The sequence below is a fragment of the Herpailurus yagouaroundi genome, unplaced genomic scaffold (assembly GCF_014898765.1).
Source record: "Herpailurus yagouaroundi ecotype Mexico unplaced genomic scaffold, PumYag 163, whole genome shotgun sequence".
Lineage (NCBI taxonomy): Eukaryota > Metazoa > Chordata > Mammalia > Carnivora > Felidae > Herpailurus > Herpailurus yagouaroundi.
The window spans coordinates 63,336,922-63,354,884 of NW_024412404.1; the positions used below are offsets into that span (position 1 = coordinate 63,336,922).

Sequence of the window (17,963 nt, forward strand, 5' to 3'; positions counted from 1 at the left end):
GATTCTGTGTCTCCCTCTCTCTCTGCCCCTCCCCCGTTCATGCTCTGTCTCTCTCTGTCCCAAAAATAAAAATAAAAAACGTTGAAAAAAAAATTTAGAAATAAATGCCTGGTCAGGGTAAAACTGACTCCACTCGACTGTAGTAACTCTCCTTAAAAAGATAAGCCTCTAAGGAGCACCTCGGTGGCTCAGTTGGTTGAGTGACTGCTGGTTTCAGCTCAGGTCATGATCTTGTGGTTCATGGGTTCGAGCCTCACACGGGGCTCTGGGCTGACATCACCGAGCCTGCTTGGGCTTCTCTCTCTCCCTCTCTCTCCCTCTCTCTCTGCTCCTCCCCTGGTTCTGCGCTCTCTCTCTGTCTCTCTCTTTCTCTCTCTGTCTCAACATAAATAAATCAACTTAAAAAAGTAAGTCATTAAAACCCTGGCAAGTTTGATCTGCTTCACAGAGAGAGCCCAGGAATGACCATTAAAAGTTATGATAAGAGTGTTAAAGTAAACCACTCAGTGCAAAGCCTGAACATCATTTCTTCTTCCCTGTGGCCTGTTCACGCCTCACACAACCGGTAGTCGTACGTGGATTCTTCCTCCATGGCTAAGTAGGGCTGTAGAAGGATTCTCACACGGAGAGACGTGACCCTGAGGCTTTTCTTTCCAGGAAGCAACTTTATTCGTGCCGGCACCACTCAGTTGGGTTCGTACCCGAAGAACTGAGCCCCGCACGCCACGTAGAGTAGTTTTTTAATACGTTTTCTATTTCTTTGCCTCCCATTTATGGTAACACACAAACATGCAGTCTGATCAAGTGGTCTCGTGTTACAAGGGCATGAGGGGTGTTGTCAGGTGCTCCTATAGCCTGGTTGCCTCGAGGTTTTTTTTTTTTTTTTCCCTTTCCTTAGGGAGGGGACCCTACCACAGCACCGCAGCTCAACTTAGCCTTCTGTAGGATCGATGTTAGACGGGGTCTCACTGGGCTAACGGGCAGGGGTCCCCAGGGCTAAGTTCCTTCGGGAGGCCCTGGGGGAGAATCCGTTCCTTTGCTTTCTGGCTTCTAGAGGCGTCCACATTCCTTGGTGTGGGCTCCTTCCTCCACCTACAAAGCCAGCAACCTTGTCCGCCCCTGGTCCTGCTTCTTTATCACCCCATCTCCCCTTTGCTACCTTTTTCTGCCTCCCTCTTCCACGTGTAAGGACCCTCCTGATTACATTGGACCCTCCTGTATAATTCAGGGAAATTTCTCCATCCCAAGGTCAGCTGATTAGGAGCCTTAATTCCACCTGCAACCATAGATCCTCATGGTCATGTAAGTAACCTAACGTGGTCACAGGTTCCAGGGATTGAGGTGTGGCCATCTTGGGGGGCCATTATTCTACCTACCATAGCCCACAGTTTTGAAGAAAGTGAATTTTGTGTTTTTTTAAAGATAACCTACACCCTTGCGAGCCACAGGTTTCTCCTATCACAGGCGGTGGGAGGCCTGAGGCTCTGGAAAGGGAACATCAGGAGCCTGGGTGGCTCCGTCGGTTGAGCATCCAACTTCGGCTCAGGTCATGATCTCACGGTTCATGGGTTCAAGCCCCGAGTCAGGCTCTGTGGTGATAGCTCGGAGCCTGGAGCCTGTTTCAGATTCTGTGTCTCCCTCTCTTTCTGCCCCTCCCTTACTTGTGCTCTGTCTCTCTCTCTTTCTCAAAAATAAATAATCATCAGAAAAATATTTTTAGAAAGGGGACATCAAGGTGGTCCTCAGCGCCTGTACATCCCCATTCTGGCCTCAGCCAGTGGGGAGAAGGGAGGGTGCAAGGCCTTCCCAGTGCTGCCTCAGTGGATCCCAGGACCCCGAGTAGAAGCCACCAGTGGAAGTTCAGCAGGGTCAGACATGGCAGAGAGACCGTTAAGGACAGAGAAGCCCGATATCCAATTTTAAGGTGATTGGTTGCAAGTCAGTTGCACGCGGAGCTGAGTCAGACGCAAGTCAAGGGAAGGGGTCCCGGCTAAGCAACGCAGTGTGGGAAGGGAACCGCCCACAAGCAGACGAGAGAGGCAGAGTTAGGACAAGAATTCAGCGGCTGCACGGTTTGAGAGCCAGGCAACCGGGAGAAGCAGAGCCCCAGCCCTTCCACAGGCCTCCCGGGAAGACTGGAACGGATGGCAGCCGTCCTGCCGTCCCTAGAACAGAGGGTAGTCGAGACACTTTTACTTAATTCCTTTCTTAATGTAAAGTTGATATACTTTGTAAAGTTGATATACACACAAATGTTGATATGCACAAATCTTTTTTTTTTTTAATATTTGTTTATTTTTGAGACAGAGAGGGAGACAGAGGATCCGCAGCAGGCTCCGCGCCATCAGCACAGAGCCCGACGTGGGGCCCGAACCCACAAACAATGAGATCATGACCTGAGCCCACGTCGGACACTCAACCGACTGAGCCACCCCGGTGCCCCGACATGGCCAACTCCTAAGTGACCATTTGCTGTGCCTTGACCAATGTATAAATTTAATTAGCATTTTTATTTTGAGATAACTAAGGATTCACATGCAGTTGTAAGAAAGAAGGCAGAAAAGAGACTGAGTACCTTTTTACACAGTCTCCCCAGTGGTAGAATCTTTTAAAGCTACGGTCCGATGTCACACCCAGGATGGTGACAGTAGTACGGCAGGGTACGGAATGCGTCGTCTCGGCAAGGACCCCCGCTGGTTGCCCTGTTATAGCCACAGCCTCTTAACCCCCAGCAACCATTTAGCTTTTCTCCATTTCTGTAATTGCGTCATCTTGAGACTGTTAGATATGTGGAATCATACAGGTTGTCAACATTTAGGATTGGCTTTTCACCCCCCTCAGCCTGATGCTCTGGAGATCATTCCAGGTCGCTGCCTGCATACATCGATAGTCTCTTTTTACTGCTGAGTGCTGGTCCAGGGGCACATGGACCTGTGGGCCTAGGCACGGGCCCGTGTACTTAGCCATTCCCCTGTCAAAGAACACCTGGGTGGTTTCCCGCTTCGGTTATTGTAAATGGAGTTTCTATAAACATTGTGTACACGTGTTTGTATGAATGATCATTTCTCTGAGATTAATGCACAGGGGCACATATCTGGGTCATGCAGTATTTGAATGTTTGCTTGTTTTTGAGGCAGAGAGAAGGACAGAGAGAGAGAGAGAGAGAGAGAGAGAGAGAGAGAGAGGATCCCAAGCAGGCTCCACACTGTCAGCATGTAGCCCGATGTGGGGCTCAATCCCATGACCAAGAGATCATGACCTGAGCTGAAGCCAAGAGCCGGACGCTCATCCAACTGAGCCACCCAGGAGCCCCTTGAATGTTTGTTTTTTTTAAGAAACCACCAAGCTGTTTTCCAGAGACTGTTCGACTTTCCATTCCTGCCTGCAACAAACGAGGGGCCATTTTCTCCAGCCCCAGGCCTGGGATGGAGGAGGCAAAAAGGGGACCCAGGGAACTTCCCACAGTGTTCTGTCAGGGTCCCAAGGCTCCTGGCCAGTCTGCTCTCTTCTTCCCATGTGTTACAGTTTCCTTACATTTGCTTTACTTATACATGTAGCATCCGGGGCATTTAGCTGTCCTTAGTGGGAGGACTAAGCACAGTACATCTGCTTCAACTTCCTAGAGGCAGAGTCTTGCCTCAACTCTTGCCTAAAACGACTTTATTAAGGTATAGTTTACATACAGAAGAACTCTTACGTCTTAAAGGAGTGGCTGGTTAACATTTCAAATGTGTATACACCCCACTGTGACCACCACCCGGCTCAAGATACTGAATTCCCGACCCACCACTCCGGAAAGTTCTCTCGTGCTCTTTCCAGTCGGTAGGCATCGCCGCTGAACTAACCACGGGTCTGAATTTTACTGCCCTAGATCGGTTTTTCCAGGTTGAAAAACTCACCTAAGCGGAACCGTCAGCATCATTTTCTGCCGCTTCCTTTCTGCAACACAGTGTTTTTGAGATTTACCCACACTGCGCCATGAACCAAAAGCACCTGCCTTGTTACCGCTGAGTAGCAGTTGGTTATAGACGCGCACCACAGCTAACGCATCCTTTTTAAAGTTTGTCTTAAAGGGCCACTCGATGCCAGCCAGCTGAGGGGTTGGAAATGAGACCTGGGCTGGTAAGGCCAACAACCCTCGGGTTACGAAGGCAAAGATTAAAAAGAAAATTCACAGCTGTGTCTTCTAACTTTGTAACAGACTAGTAGGAAATGTCCCGCTGACCTTCCTCAAGGACAGTGATTTGAGGGAATTCTATTAGGTGCCCGCGGATGTCTGTACCTTTTGAAATTCTGACCGGTTGCACGCTGGAGCTTCTCTGAAATCAGCTGCGTTCATGCGCCCAGAATCTGCCCCAAGCTCACTACCACGGTGGCAGCAACATGCCTGAAACAACATGACAGACGAGGCACAAAGTGATACGCTGACCTACGAGAAAACATTTTCCCTTCGTAGTTTGCTTTAAGAAATTTAAAAGGCCACTTCGTGTTGCTTTGCTCGTAAAGCAAAACAAAACACTGGAGGAAATAACGAAACGTCAACTGGACCGCAGAGATGGACTTTGCTCGCAGAGCTTTCTACCCGTAAGATGCTACGACCAACCCGGCTGCGCAGACAGGGAAGGGGTGACACGCCCTTGGCCGCAGACGGCAGAAATCTCACCTGTGAGCCACCAAAGCCGTGACTGGTTCCAGAAAGCGTTCATATTGCGCTGGTTAGGTCCCCGTCACGGGACAAAGTGTTCGGCACCGATGGAGAAAGCAACCACGGAGACCTTGCCCGAAGAGGGCTTGAAAATCAGTCGGGAGAAAAGACAACTGCTTGGGGAATGAAATGATATCCAAGATTTGTCAGTGACCATACTCCATGAGAATAAATCTGGATACGAGTTTATAAGTTCTTTCTTTTTTTTTTAATGTTTATTTATTTTTGAGACAGAGAGAGACAGTGCAAGTGGGGGAGGGGCAGAGAGCAAGGGAGACACAGAATCTGAAACAGTCTCCAGGCTCTGAGCTGTCCACACAGAGCCCGACGCGGGGCTCGAACCCATGAACCATGAGATCATGACCTAAGCCGAAGTCGGACGCTTAACCGACTAAGCCACCCAGGCGCCCCTCTTTTTTTTTTTTTTAACTTAAAAAAATGTTTTATTTATTTTTGGGAGAGAGGGCGCACGCCGGCGAGAGGAGGGGCGGGGGTAGAGGATCCAAAGTGGGCTCGAACACACAAACCATGGGATCATGACCTGAGCTGAAGTCAGACGCGCAGCTGAGCCACCCAGGCGCCCCAAGGGTCTTCCAGTTGTTCAAAGAAGGTCTTGCCCAGCGACCCTGAGGTAATGGTAAGAAATCCTGAGATTCCTTTCATTTCCAAGTCAGTGGGACTCCAGGTAAACCAGTGGCTTGCCCAAGCTCACATGGGGTGAGGGTCATGGTCACATGGGGTGAGGGTGTGGCACAACGGGGTGCCTGGATGCCCTCCCTGAGGTGTCCTCGTTTGGAATCACACTCGGAGAGTAGAATGATGATGGGGGAGGCAGGGAGGGATGTGAAGGTCTGGGCTAAAGCTGAATTTTCAAGGGCAGTTGGGATCCGCTGAAGTAGAGGAGGAGGGTACCCCCCCGAAGGTGGAACCCTGTGAGCCAAGCCTTTGCGGCTGGCGTGTCCAGTCAGGTTTAGGGGAGGGCATTCTGGAGACACAGTGCTGTTTGGATTTCCTGACCTACCGGGGCAGGGGAGGAAAGATGAGACGCTAAGTTGTTTTTCTTTTTCTTTTTTTTTTTTTTTTTTTAAATTTTTAAATGTGTATTGATTTTGGGGAGAGAGAGAGAGACAGAGCAAGAGCAGGGGAGGGGCAGAGAGAGGGAGACACGGAATCCGAAGCAGGCTCCGGGCTCCGAGGCATTAGCACAGAACCCGACGCCGGGCTTGAACCCACAAACTGTGAGATCATGACCTGAGCCGTAGTCCGACTCTTAACCGACTGAGCCGCCCAGGCACCGTGAGATGCTGAGTGAGAGCTGGTACCAGGACTGGAAGAAGGTCAAGCTGAGAAAGACCATGCTGGCCGGGACCAGGGTGGGAGCTGCAGAACCGGTAAGGCCCGTGGGGCTCTGATTCTTTGCGCATGTGTGGTTTTGAGGGCATTTCTTTTTGCTTGCGTACTTTGCTTAGTCAGCTTGCAGCCTTTCTGTGGAAAGGCAGACACGCTGTCCTGGGTAAAAGGGGGACGAGGCAAGTGGCCTCTAGTGTGAGGATCACGTTGACCTTGTCAGCTGTTGGGCTGTGCTTACAGCTGGCCTTTGCTGCGGGTGTCCGTCTGTCCCCACTCGTCTTTGGGATTCCCCAGGGCTTTCTTCTTCAGTGAGGGTCTAGACGTGTGATTCCTCCCTCTGGAAGCCCCTGCAGGTAGGAGGAGTCTGGAGATGCAGTGGTGAGGTTTCCAGAGAGAAAGTCCTGAGTCCCCTGCTTGGGTCTCTGTCTTTAGTGGACCTGTGTTCCCAGGGTGTGACCTTCGCAAGTGCCCCTCAGCTGGGGCAGGAAAGGTACAAGCCCCCAGAGTTGGCTGTTTCCCTTCCCCAAGCAGGTTAAGCTGTGGAAAAACCCAAGGTTTCTGGGCTCCGCTAAATGGTTTTCCTTGAGGGCAGGCTTTTGGAAGGAGAATAGAATGCTCTGAATTTTCCTTTGCAAAATGATTGCTCTTCCCCTACCCCCTGCCTGAAGCTTGTTTTTTCCTCTGATCTACACCCTGAGGATCTGGCAGGGCTTCTAGAAGTAACATTCCTGCAGGTGTGGGGGCTCGCCTACAACCGGGTCCCCTTGGGGTTTTCAGCTTTGAAGTCTGTGCACACAGGGCCTCAATGGCCTGTGATTTGGCCACTATGACGTAGGTTTTCTTACCCCAGTACTGGCTCCAGCGGCTGGGTTGCTTTGGGATGACTGTTCCAGGAAGCTGGGATTCTCGGGATCCACCTGTCTTCTCTGCGGTGTTAGGGACAGCCCTCTGCCCTGTGGCCTCAGCTGTCCGGTGGATCTTACTAGATTTTGTTCAGCTTTCTTCTTGTGGTGGGACAGCTGTAGCAGCTTCCAATCTCCTCACGTGTCAGACCAGAAATCACAGTTTTTGACCACTTTGTTGTGGGAAAAAAAAACGAACAAATATAATATCAGAGAACCTCTCTAACCGTACCGCTCAACTTCAATATTATCAGTGTGTTCCCAAGCCGATTTCCTTTCTACTACCCCCCCACCCTTTCCAAATCTTTGAATTATATTCTAGAACTACATCATTTCAGAAATAGGCATTTCAGTAGGTCTCTAAATTATGAGGAACATTGAAAAAAAAATCTGCAAGACCAGTTTTGCAGCTAAACAACCCACTAGCAATTCCCTAATATCACCAAGCATTGTCATGCAAATTTTCCTGATTACTTCAAATTTCAAAATTTATTTGGACTAGTTTCCAAAGTAAGTTGAGCCTCTGAGCCTCTTTTTAAAAACTGTAGACTTTATGGGGCATCTGGGTGGCTCAGTCGGTTAAGCATCTGGCTTCGGCTCAGGTCTTGATCTCACAGGTTATGGGTTCAAGCCCTGCATCGGACTCTGTGCTGACAGCTCAGAGCCTGGAGCCTGCTTTGAGTTCTGTGTCTTGCACTCTCTCTGCGCCTCCCCCACTCGCACTCTGTCTCTCTCTCTCTGTCTCAAAAAATAAATGAAAAAAATTTTTTTCGTTACAAAAATGTAGACTTTATTTTTGCTTGCCTCTCCTCTTGCCTCCTTTCCCTCTCCGACTTTAAACCAGTACTAACAATACCACAAACGCACACATGCACACTCAAGATTCACGCGACATCGGTTTGGTCATTATTTTACAAAAGTGGGGTTAGTTTGCACACAACGCCTCTGCACCTTAGTTTTCTCGCTTAGCAGCACACCTGGCAGATGAACTTCCAGCTGCTGAAGACCCAACTCAATGTTTTTAAAAAGCTGCACATTTCAAGGCAAATATGGGCCAGACCTTATTTAACCACCCATTTATTAATAGGCACTATGACAGACAGGGCAAAAACATCACTTTACATGATTCTCACCAAGAGATAAGATGTCATTTTTGAAGCATAGGGCTAGTGGGCATGAAGTTCCAGTGGTATTTTTTTTTAAATGTATGTTTAGTGAAGTATAATTTACATACAATAAATTCCACTTATTTGAAGTTTGTAATTTAAGGGGCGCCTGGTTAGTTCAGCTGGTTAAGCAACTGACTCTTGGTTTTGGCTCAGGTCATGATCTCACGGTTCGTGAGCTTGAACCCTGCGTCTGGACTGTCAGCATGGAGCCTGCTTGGGATTCTCTCTCTCCCTCTCTCTCTGTCCCTCTTCCGCTCAAACTCTGTCTCTCACACAAAATAAATAAATAAATAAATAAACTTAAAAATGTATTTAAAAACTAAAGCATACAATTTGATGTGGCTTGACATTTCTACATAAACATGAAACCATCAACACAATCAAAATACAGCATGTCCATGGCCCCCAAAAGTTCCCATGTGTTTTCTTGTGATCTCACTGGCCCCCTTTTTCTTCATGCCCCTCTCCTATCCTCAGGCAACCTCTGATCTATTTCCTGCCAGGATAAAACCTTTTCATTTTCTAGAGTTTTATAGGAATGGCACCACAGTGTTCTCTCTTCTTTCGTATGTGGCTTCTTCCAGCATCATTTGACTCTGAGGTCCACCATTCTGCGGTAGGTACCCACAGTACATTCCTTTCTATTTCTGAGTGGTATTCCCTTGTATGGAGAAACCATCATTTGCCTATCCGTTCACGTGTCGAGCTATTTCAGGTTTGGGGATATGAAAAACAAAGCAAATGTGAACACTGTTCATACACCAACATTGTTTTGTTTATTCTAAGGCCTTTGAAATTCCCTATAATTTTAGAATAAACTTGTCAATTTCAAAAAAAAAAAAGGAAAAAAACATATGCCTGCTGGAATTTTGACTGGGATTGTATTGACTCTATCGATCCATTTGGGGGAATTGCAGTTTACCAGCACTGACCGGCCGCCCGTGACAAGGCGTATCCTTCCGTTCTGTAGTTCTTCCATCTTTATGGTTTTCAGGGTGAAGGTCTTGAACTCTTTTGTCAGACTTATTCCTCAGTGTTTTTGATGCATTTATAAATGGTGTTATTTATTTTTTTTAGTGTTTATTTACTTTTGAGAGAGAGACACACACACAAAGTGCAAGTGGGGGAGGGGCAGAGAGAGAGGGAGACAGAATCCGAAGCAGGCTCCAGGCTCCGAGCTGTCGGCACAGAGCCCGACGTGGATCTCGTGGGTCTTGTTGGTCTCGTGGGTCTTGTTAGTCTCGTGGGTCTCGTGGGTCTCGAACTCCGGTTCGGTGAGATCATGACCTGAGCCTAAGTTGGATGCTTAACTGATTGAGCCACCCAGGCACCCCAGTTACAGTAGCTTTTTGTATAATCTATAGCACTATGTACACAGATGATCATGTTTCCATGAACAAAGGCACATTTCACATCTTTGTTTCCAATTTGGATAACTTCTATTTATTCTTGCTCTACTGCACTGACTAGAACCTCCAGAAAAGTGTTAAATAAAAAGAAAAATAGTGAGTTCTTTCTTCCACTATTAAGTATGGCTTATCACATTGGGGAAGTTCCTTTTTTTTCCTAGACTACTGAGAATTTCTTTAAAAAAAATAAAAAGGAATAGGTGTTAGATTTTGTCACTTGCTTTTTCTGCATATATTGAGATAATCATAGGGTGTTTTTTTTATAGTGTGATAATGTGTTGAATTACACTGGTTGATTTTCCATTGTTAAATCAATATTACATTTCTGGGATAAAATTCCACCTCCTCATACATAATACTTTATTTTTTTGCATATATGTTCATGAGAGATATTGGTATATAGTTTTTTTTTTCTTGTAATGTCTTGGTATAATTTTGGTACCATAATAAACCTAGCTTTATAGAATGATTTAAGAAATAGTTCTTCCCATATAATTTTCTCGAGGGGTTTTGTAAAATTGGTATTAATTCTTCCTGAAATGATTGGTTGATCATCAGTGATGCCATTTAAGCCTAGAGTTTTCTCTAGGCTTTTCCTTTATATTTAAAAAAAAAATTTTTAAAAAAATTTTTTTTAGTGTTTATTTATTTTTAACAGAGAGAGAGAGAGAGAGACAGAGCATGAGCGGGGGAGGGGCAGAGAGAGAGGGAGACACAGAATCAGAAGCAGGCTCCAGGCTCTGAGCCCTCAGCACAGAGCCTGACGCAGGGCTCGAACTCACAGACCGTGAGATCATGACCTGAGCCGAAGTCAGACGCCCAACTGACTGAGCCACCCAGGCTCCCCTTTAAAATTTTTTTTTTAGTTGACATATAGTTGCCATGCAATATTATATTAGTTTCAGGTATAGAACACAGTGATTCACCACTCCATATGTTATACTGTGCTCACCGCAAGTCTAGCTACCATCTGTCACCATACAACACTATTAAAATACCACTGACTTGGGGCCCCTGGGTCACTCAGTCAGTTCAGCATCTGATTCTTGATTGTGGCTCAAGTCATGATCCCAGGGTCATGGGGTTGAGCCCTGTGTCAGACTCTGCACTGGTCAGACTCTGCATTGAGTGTAGAGTCTGCTCGAGATTCTCTCTCTCCCTCTACCCCTCTCTCCCATGCTCTCTCTCCGTAAAAAAATACAAATGAAGTAAAATAAAATACCATGGACTCTGTTCCGTATGCTGTACCTTTCATCCCCCTGACTTATTCATTCCAGAACTGGAAGCCTGTATCTCCTTCTCCCCTTCACTCATTTGTCCATCCACCACCCCCTCCCCTCTGGCAACCAGTTGTATTTATAGGTCTATTTCTCCTTTTTGAAATATTTTTTTGTTCACTTGCTTTGCTTTTTAGATTCCCCATGTAAATTAAATCATATGGTATTTCTCTGGCAGATTTTTAACTATAAATATGACTTCTTTCTAAGTGAGCTTTGGTAGTTTTTGTGCCTTTTAAGAAATTTGTCCACTTCATCTAAGTTGTTAACTGTATTGGCATAATGTTGTTTATAATATTTCGTGTCTTTTTTAATATCTGTAAAATCTGTTGTGGTGTCCTTTATTTCAATCCCAATGTTGATAATTTGTGTCTGCTCTTTTTTTTTTTTTTCTTTATCAGTCTGGCTAGATGTTCATCAATTTTATTGATTTTCTTGAATAGCCAGCTTTTGGTTTCATTGACTTTCTCTTTTGATTTCCCATTTTATATTTCATTGGTTTCTACTCTGATCTGTATTACTTATTTTCTTCTGCTTACTTTGGGTTCAGGCTGCTCCATTTTAAAATTTTTCTGAAGGTGGGATCTGCAGTCATATATGGTGATCTTTCTTCTTTTCTAATATAGGTATCCAGTGCTATAAATTTCCCTTGAAGTGTGGCATTAGCTGCATCCCACAAATCAGCATATTGTGTTTGCAGACAGTTTCAAAATACCCTGATTTTATTTTTAAAATACTGTTTTAACATACTTTCTGATTTTTTAAAAATTTCTTCTTTAATGTGCTGGTTATTTAAGGGTATGTTATGTAGTTTTCAAATCTTTGGAATCTTTCTGTTATAGATTTTGAATTTAAGTCCACTGTAGTCAAAAAACATAGTTTGTATAAATTGAATCTTTTTAAATGTATTAAGGTGTTTTATAGCTCAGAATTTGATTAATGTTGGTAAATGTTCTCTGTTTCTTTGAAAAGAATGTGTATTCTGTTAATGTTCAGTGGAGTATTCTAAAATTGTGTCAGTTGGGGTGCCTGGGTGGCTCAGTTGGTTGGGCGGCCGACTTCGGCTCAGGTCATGATCTCTCGGTCTGTGAGTTCAAGCCCCGCGTCGGGCTCTGTGCTGACAGCTCAGAGCATGGAGCCTGTTTCAGATTCTGTGTCTCCCTCTCTCTGACCCTCCCGTGTTCACGCTCTGTCTCTCCTTGTCTCAAAAATAAATAAAACGTTAAATAAATAAATAAATAAATAAATAATAAAATTGTGTCGGTTTGGTTGATAACAGACTCTATGATAATATACTCCTTTCCTCAACTCTGCGCTGTACATAAGAAATCTAAATACAAAGACAGAAATAGGATAAAGGAATAGGATAGTAAAAGGTAAAGTTGAATTTTCTATATTAATATCAAAATTAATCTCATATTTCTTTGCTAATTTTCCATTTGTTCTGGTAGTGATTGGAAAGGAGGGTTGAAATCTCTGACAACTTTGATTTTGTCTATTTCTCTTCCTAATTCTGTCAGTTTTTGCTTTCTGTATTTTGAAACTCTCTTATCAGGTGCATCAATGTTTAGGATTATAATGTATTCTTGATGAGCTAATTCCTATACCATTATGAAATGATTTTATCTCTGCTAATGTTCTTTGCTCTGGAATCTGCTTTGTTGGAAATTTAAAAATATTTGGCCATTAATTCTTCAAATATTTTTTCTGTCTCCCCCTTTCTTCTTCCTTGCAGACTCCAGTTATACATATAGTAGGGCACTGGAAATTTTCCAGTAACTCACTGATTCTCTACTAAATTTTGCAGTCCTCTTTGCTCTGTTTTATTCTGGGTAGTTTTAATTACTATGTCTTCTGCATTCTTTTCTTTTGCAATGTCTAATCTGCCACTAACGTCATTCAGTGGCTCATCACAGGCCAGGCAACAGGGCTTGGGCAACAAGGTGAGCAGCAGTCAGAGCTGAGAAATCTCAGTGATGTCAAAACTGAGCAGCAAGATGTTCGTGGAAGGGGCTGGCCCATGATTAGGCAGGCTGAGGAGAGTCACAAGCAAGGTGCCGAGCACTTCAGCACACACACGGACAGACTGACACATGGGTCACAGGTAAACATCAGAGGTACCAGAGAGGGAAAAAGGAAGAGTAGGGTCACAGCAAGACTGAAGACTCTCCCAAATCATGGGAGGCCAAGGCTTGAGTGATTTGTCTGCTCTAAGTCCATCTCCTTGGATAGACGGACCTGTAAGGGCAGGGACAGGTGTTTGTCCTGTTTGTACCAAGTGCTTGGTACAAAGAAGCTGTTCAGAATATATATATATATATGTGTGTGTGTGTGTGTGTGTATTGTATTTGTGTGTAATATATATTTGTGTGTATGTATATATATACATATGTGTATGTATATATATTTTTTTCAGGATATATTTTGTAAATAATTGGAAGAAGCAGACCTATGGACTGTCAAAGACCTAAGAGCTGGGTTTAGGGTGAAAGGCCCTTGACATAGGGTTTTAGGGTTTGGAATTTTGTGACCTGGAAGCAAAGAGAAAGATCAGCTCTTCCCTCTAAGAATTTCCCTCTAAGTCTGGTTTTCTGGCAATTGCTATATTTTTACAGAGTGAGGGGGGTGTGAATACAGGGTAGATGTAATTATGCCCACAATGTAAAATAGCTACCAAGCCAGTCCAATATAAGTGGATTATGTTTATAATTGGAGTAAACTATAATTTTCAATAAAATAAAAATCGGGGTTCTACAAACCCAAATATCTCAAATATCTAATTCCCTGGAAGCAGCTTTGCATGAAACGTTCTAATGTATTATTAACCACAAGCACATTTTTACAGTGTAACTCCCAGACAATCACAGCGGCTCTGACGTGATGTTACAAGTCTCTTGCCAAGGCCATTAAAGCACTTTTAACAATGTTTCGTGATGTTGGAAGCTACCATTTCATAAGGGGAGGTGGTTTAAAAAGGGGAGCCGATAACAAGACATGGAGTCCTCAAAGCGTCAAGGTCATCAGAAACCAGGGACATCTGAAAAACCGCCACACAATAGGAGCTTAGGGAGACAAGACAACTAAATGTCTTGTGGGATCTTGGAATAGAAAAGGGACATAAGGTAAAACCAAAGGAAATCTGAATAAGATATGGACTATGTTAATAATAATATATCAATGTTGGTTTGTTTACTGTAACAAATGTGCCGGAATCTGGTGAGACGTTAATCATCAGGGAAATTGGCGCAAGGTATGTGGTAACCGTCTGTCCTATCTTCCCAGTCTATAAATCCCAAATTGTTCTCACAATAGAGTCTGTTTAACAGCAAAGAAAATGAAAAAGAACTTGTCCTGGAGGCCCATGCACCACGTGCAGCTGCACCAAAGTGGCGTCAGTTGGATACTTTTATTTTTTTTCAAATTTTTTAAATGTTTCTTTATTTCTGAGAGACACGGGGTGGGGGGGGAGGGGCAGAGAGAGAGGGAGACACAGAATCTGAAGCAGGATTCCGGCTCCGAGCTGTGGGCACAGAGCCTGATGCGGAGCTCCAACACATGAACCGTGAGATCGTTACCTGAGCCGAAGTCGGCCGCTTAACCAACTGAGCCACCCAGGCGCCCCTAATTGGATACTTGTATCCAAGTACCTGCAGGGCTTGAGCTGTGTTTTCGTGGAGCATTGCTCCCGTGCGAGTACTCACACAGGCATGAAGTCGCCCTCATTTTATTTTGCTTAGTCCTTCACAGCACCAACATTCACTTTCAGATTTTTTTTAAATTTTTATTTGGGGGGGTGGGTGCAGAGAGAGAGGGAGAGAGAGAATCTTAAGCAGGACGTGGGACTCTATCTTATGACCCTGAGATCGTGCCCTGAGCCGAAATCAAGAGTTGGATGCTTACCCGACTGGGCCACGCAGGTGGCCCCCCATTTGCAAAAGTTTTTAAGCTTGTCATTCGTTGAGGGAGCGCTCTTGAGTGTTCTCTGTTAATTGCAGAATGCTTCTTGGGTCAGTGTAAAGCCCTTTTACAGGAACAAGTGGGGAGAGAAGACCAGAACGTGCCATGGAAAAGTGATTTTAAAACTTTTCTGCCTATCTGTCTTCCAGTCACTCGTGTGATGTGAATCATTCTTGTGACAATTGATGGTCACACTGAAATGTGTCCTTCGTGTCGGCACAACGCAGCATAAAAAGGACAGTGATCCTGCTGGTTCCGCGGCGAGGACAGTACCGTTTCACACCTCGCTCGCATTAAAAAAAAATTTAAGCCAAATGATTTCCCCACCGAAGACACTAACGTTGGATCTGAATATTCAACGTCTGCTGCCCTGTGTGATTTGAGAGGTCCTTACGATATACGAGGTTGGACGGGCAGAGTGTATTTCCTAACGCAGGACGCTGTGAGTGCGACACGTCAGCCCTTTCTGAGGATGGGACATCAACAGAGCTGTCAGCAGGTGGCCCTGGGCCTGCAGCACTGATCACAGGTCCTGGGCGGACAAAGAGCTTGGCAAAGGTTTAAGCAGAAAGTTTAACGATCGTCGCAGTGATTATAAGAACCTGCACCACTTTCTGAGCCATAACAGGGGCCAGGGCCCACACCAAGTGCTTTAGACGTGAGTTCTCTCCTGAATCTTCTGGGAGCCTTGTGGGCCAGCAGGTCCCCCAATGGTACGCACCGAACAGATGCAGGAACCAGGGGCCCGCTGGCTCGTAGGTGGTAGAGTGGGGGTTGTTGGTGAGAACAGAGCCGGTGGTAGGACAGCTAGATCCCGAGAGCCAGAGGACTTACCGTGCTGGGCAGGTATTACCCAGCAGTCTCTACTCTTTGGTAGGACGGGCCATTCTTTTGCACCCGCAATCTTTATTGCGAGAACCTGCAACTTTTCAGAAAAGTGAAAACAGTAAAATGAACACCCACACACCCTTCCCTTAGATTTGACCTGTGTTAATGTTTTCTTCTCTCTCTCCCTCTCTCTCTCTCCCTTTCTGTGTGTATAACAACACTTTTCGCTGCACTGTTTGGGAGTAAATTGTAGACATCAGGAGACTTCACTCCAAAATTCCTCAACACCACCTCCTAAGAATGAGGACAGGGAGTGAAGGGTACGCGGGATCCCTTTTTCCAAAAGGGAAAAACGAAGCCAAAGTGAGCAGAGGGAATTCCACTGCCTTTGGAAAATTCTCAGTCTTCTGAGCTGGTGTGTCAGGCTCTCCCATCTGGCCTGAGTCGTCACATCTCTGCCCCACCACTGCTCACCATACGTGGCTGAGCTCGCGCCATTGCCCCCAAACACTGGCAACTTGATGCTGCTGACCTTGGGCCCGCCCCTTCCCTTCTCTGGTCAGCTACATCCTCCTCATTCTTTAAGACCCAGATAATGCCACCCCTCCCCATGGCACCTGCCCCAGTGTCCCAGTTTGTGGGGCCGTAGGTCCCTCTAGTCCATAACCCTCAGAGTTCCGCTTTGCTTTGGGATAGCTGTTTTCCTGTCTGGCTTCCTCATGGCCTCTTGAGGGCAGGGGGTTAACGATTCAGCTTTGAATTCCCCCCCAGCATGGGACATAAAGGCTTATACATAGTAGGTGCTTAATAAGCACTCACTGAATTGGATGGATGGCCATCACTTCAGAGTTCAGACCCTAGAAATGTTCCGTTTTTATTACAAGAAACACAATTATTTTAATTAATTCACAGTTACAGACTCAAGAAAATCCAGAACAAAGCTAGAGTGGCCTCACTGTCTCAGACGGTGGCACTTACTGTAGCACTTAAGGATGCTTTTGTTTCTGCTCAACATCGTCCTAATGAACAGAGCTGGCCACGCTTACCCAGTCACCCCACTCTCCATAGCAGGTAGTGCTGTGGTGTTTATGCTGGGGATCTCTGAGCCACCCTTGGAAAGATGAAATGTTGTTAAAAAGAAAGTCATGATTGACAAAACTACAGAAAGAGGAAAGTATCTTTCTTCAAAAGCGTGTGTAACATCAAAAGAATGCCCCAGAAGGGAGCTTGTTAACCACAGAGAGTTCAACAGTTACATTATTACACCCAACTGCCAAAGTTTGGGAGAAAAAGGCAGTAAATGAAGCATTTGAGATGAACAGAGCCCATTTAGAAGGGGAAAAAATACATTGTATTTCTGAATGCAACAGCTGCATGGAAGTGTAACAAGATCCTGGCTCAAATTATAGCTTTGGAGGCGCCCCCCCCCCCCCCCCCCCCCCCCCGGGGGGGAGGGGGGGGGGGGCGCGCGGGCCGGGGCGGGGAGGCTGTTAGCAAATGCATCAAGGACGTCGCCCCAGCATGGGGACGCGGCAGCTGGTTGATGAACAGCTGCAGCGTGTGGATTCTGCGCCCTCGCCCTGGTGAACACAGCCTCGGTGGCGGTGGCGGTGGCGAGCTGCGGAAGCAGCGGAGGCGGGGCTGTGCCAGCCTGCCGGCTTTCCCTGGGGCAGCCTCCGAGACGACCCCGGTCCGCACCACTGGGCGGCCCTGCTTTGGTTCTTGAAAGATTATCTGTTGCCTCTCAATCAGGGCTTAGTAGGAAGGGCTTGGAGCAATAACATGTGCCACCGGAGGGAACTACCACCTTCGTGTTGCAAAACTCGTCCTTAGCCTTCATCCTTGGGTGGAGTCAGGGAGCATCGCCCTGGAGCAGGGATGGGGGGAACCCCGGAAGCCCCCATCCCTCCTCTGAGCGGGACACGCAGTAGGCTTGGCAATGCGTGAGTTCCCAACATGTGATGGCACCTTTTTCACGCCCAGAGACGTGACGCGCCCCAAAACCACGGTAAGACCTCCCTGAGCCTTAGACAGGTGGGTCGTCCTCCCTTCCCTCTGGCGGCGTCCCACGTTTGGAGGAGGGCCACGGGAGGACCCAAGAGACTCAAGTGTCCAGACCAAGATGTGGTGAGAACCACGTGGTAGGCAGGTCACTCTGCTCAGCGTCCCCTCCCTGGAGTGGGAAGCACCCCCCCCCCCAACTCTTGGAAGCCGGTTCAACCTCTTTGCCTTTGGAGAGGCCGAACTCCCCTCCTTGGCCCCAGGAGTGAGCACCTGACCCTAACTGGCACCCAGGGCCCTCAGAACTACAGTGATTGGTCGAGAGATGAGCCAATCAGAGCCCTCCATTCTCTTCCGTGCAGGAA

General features: G+C 46.3%; 1 protein-coding gene across 1 annotated transcript in view; it reads left to right on the forward strand.

Annotated features, from left to right (window-relative positions):
* Window positions 1–6,006: 6,006 nt before the first annotated feature.
* FOXI2 (forkhead box I2) overlaps window positions 6,007–17,963 on the forward strand; it is a 102,588-nt gene continuing 90,631 nt past the window's right edge. Inside the window, exon 1 of the mRNA XM_040486935.1 lies at window positions 6,007–6,096. Coding sequence (XP_040342869.1) covers window positions 6,007–6,096 — 90 coding nt within the window. The remainder of the gene's footprint in view (window positions 6,097–17,963) is intronic.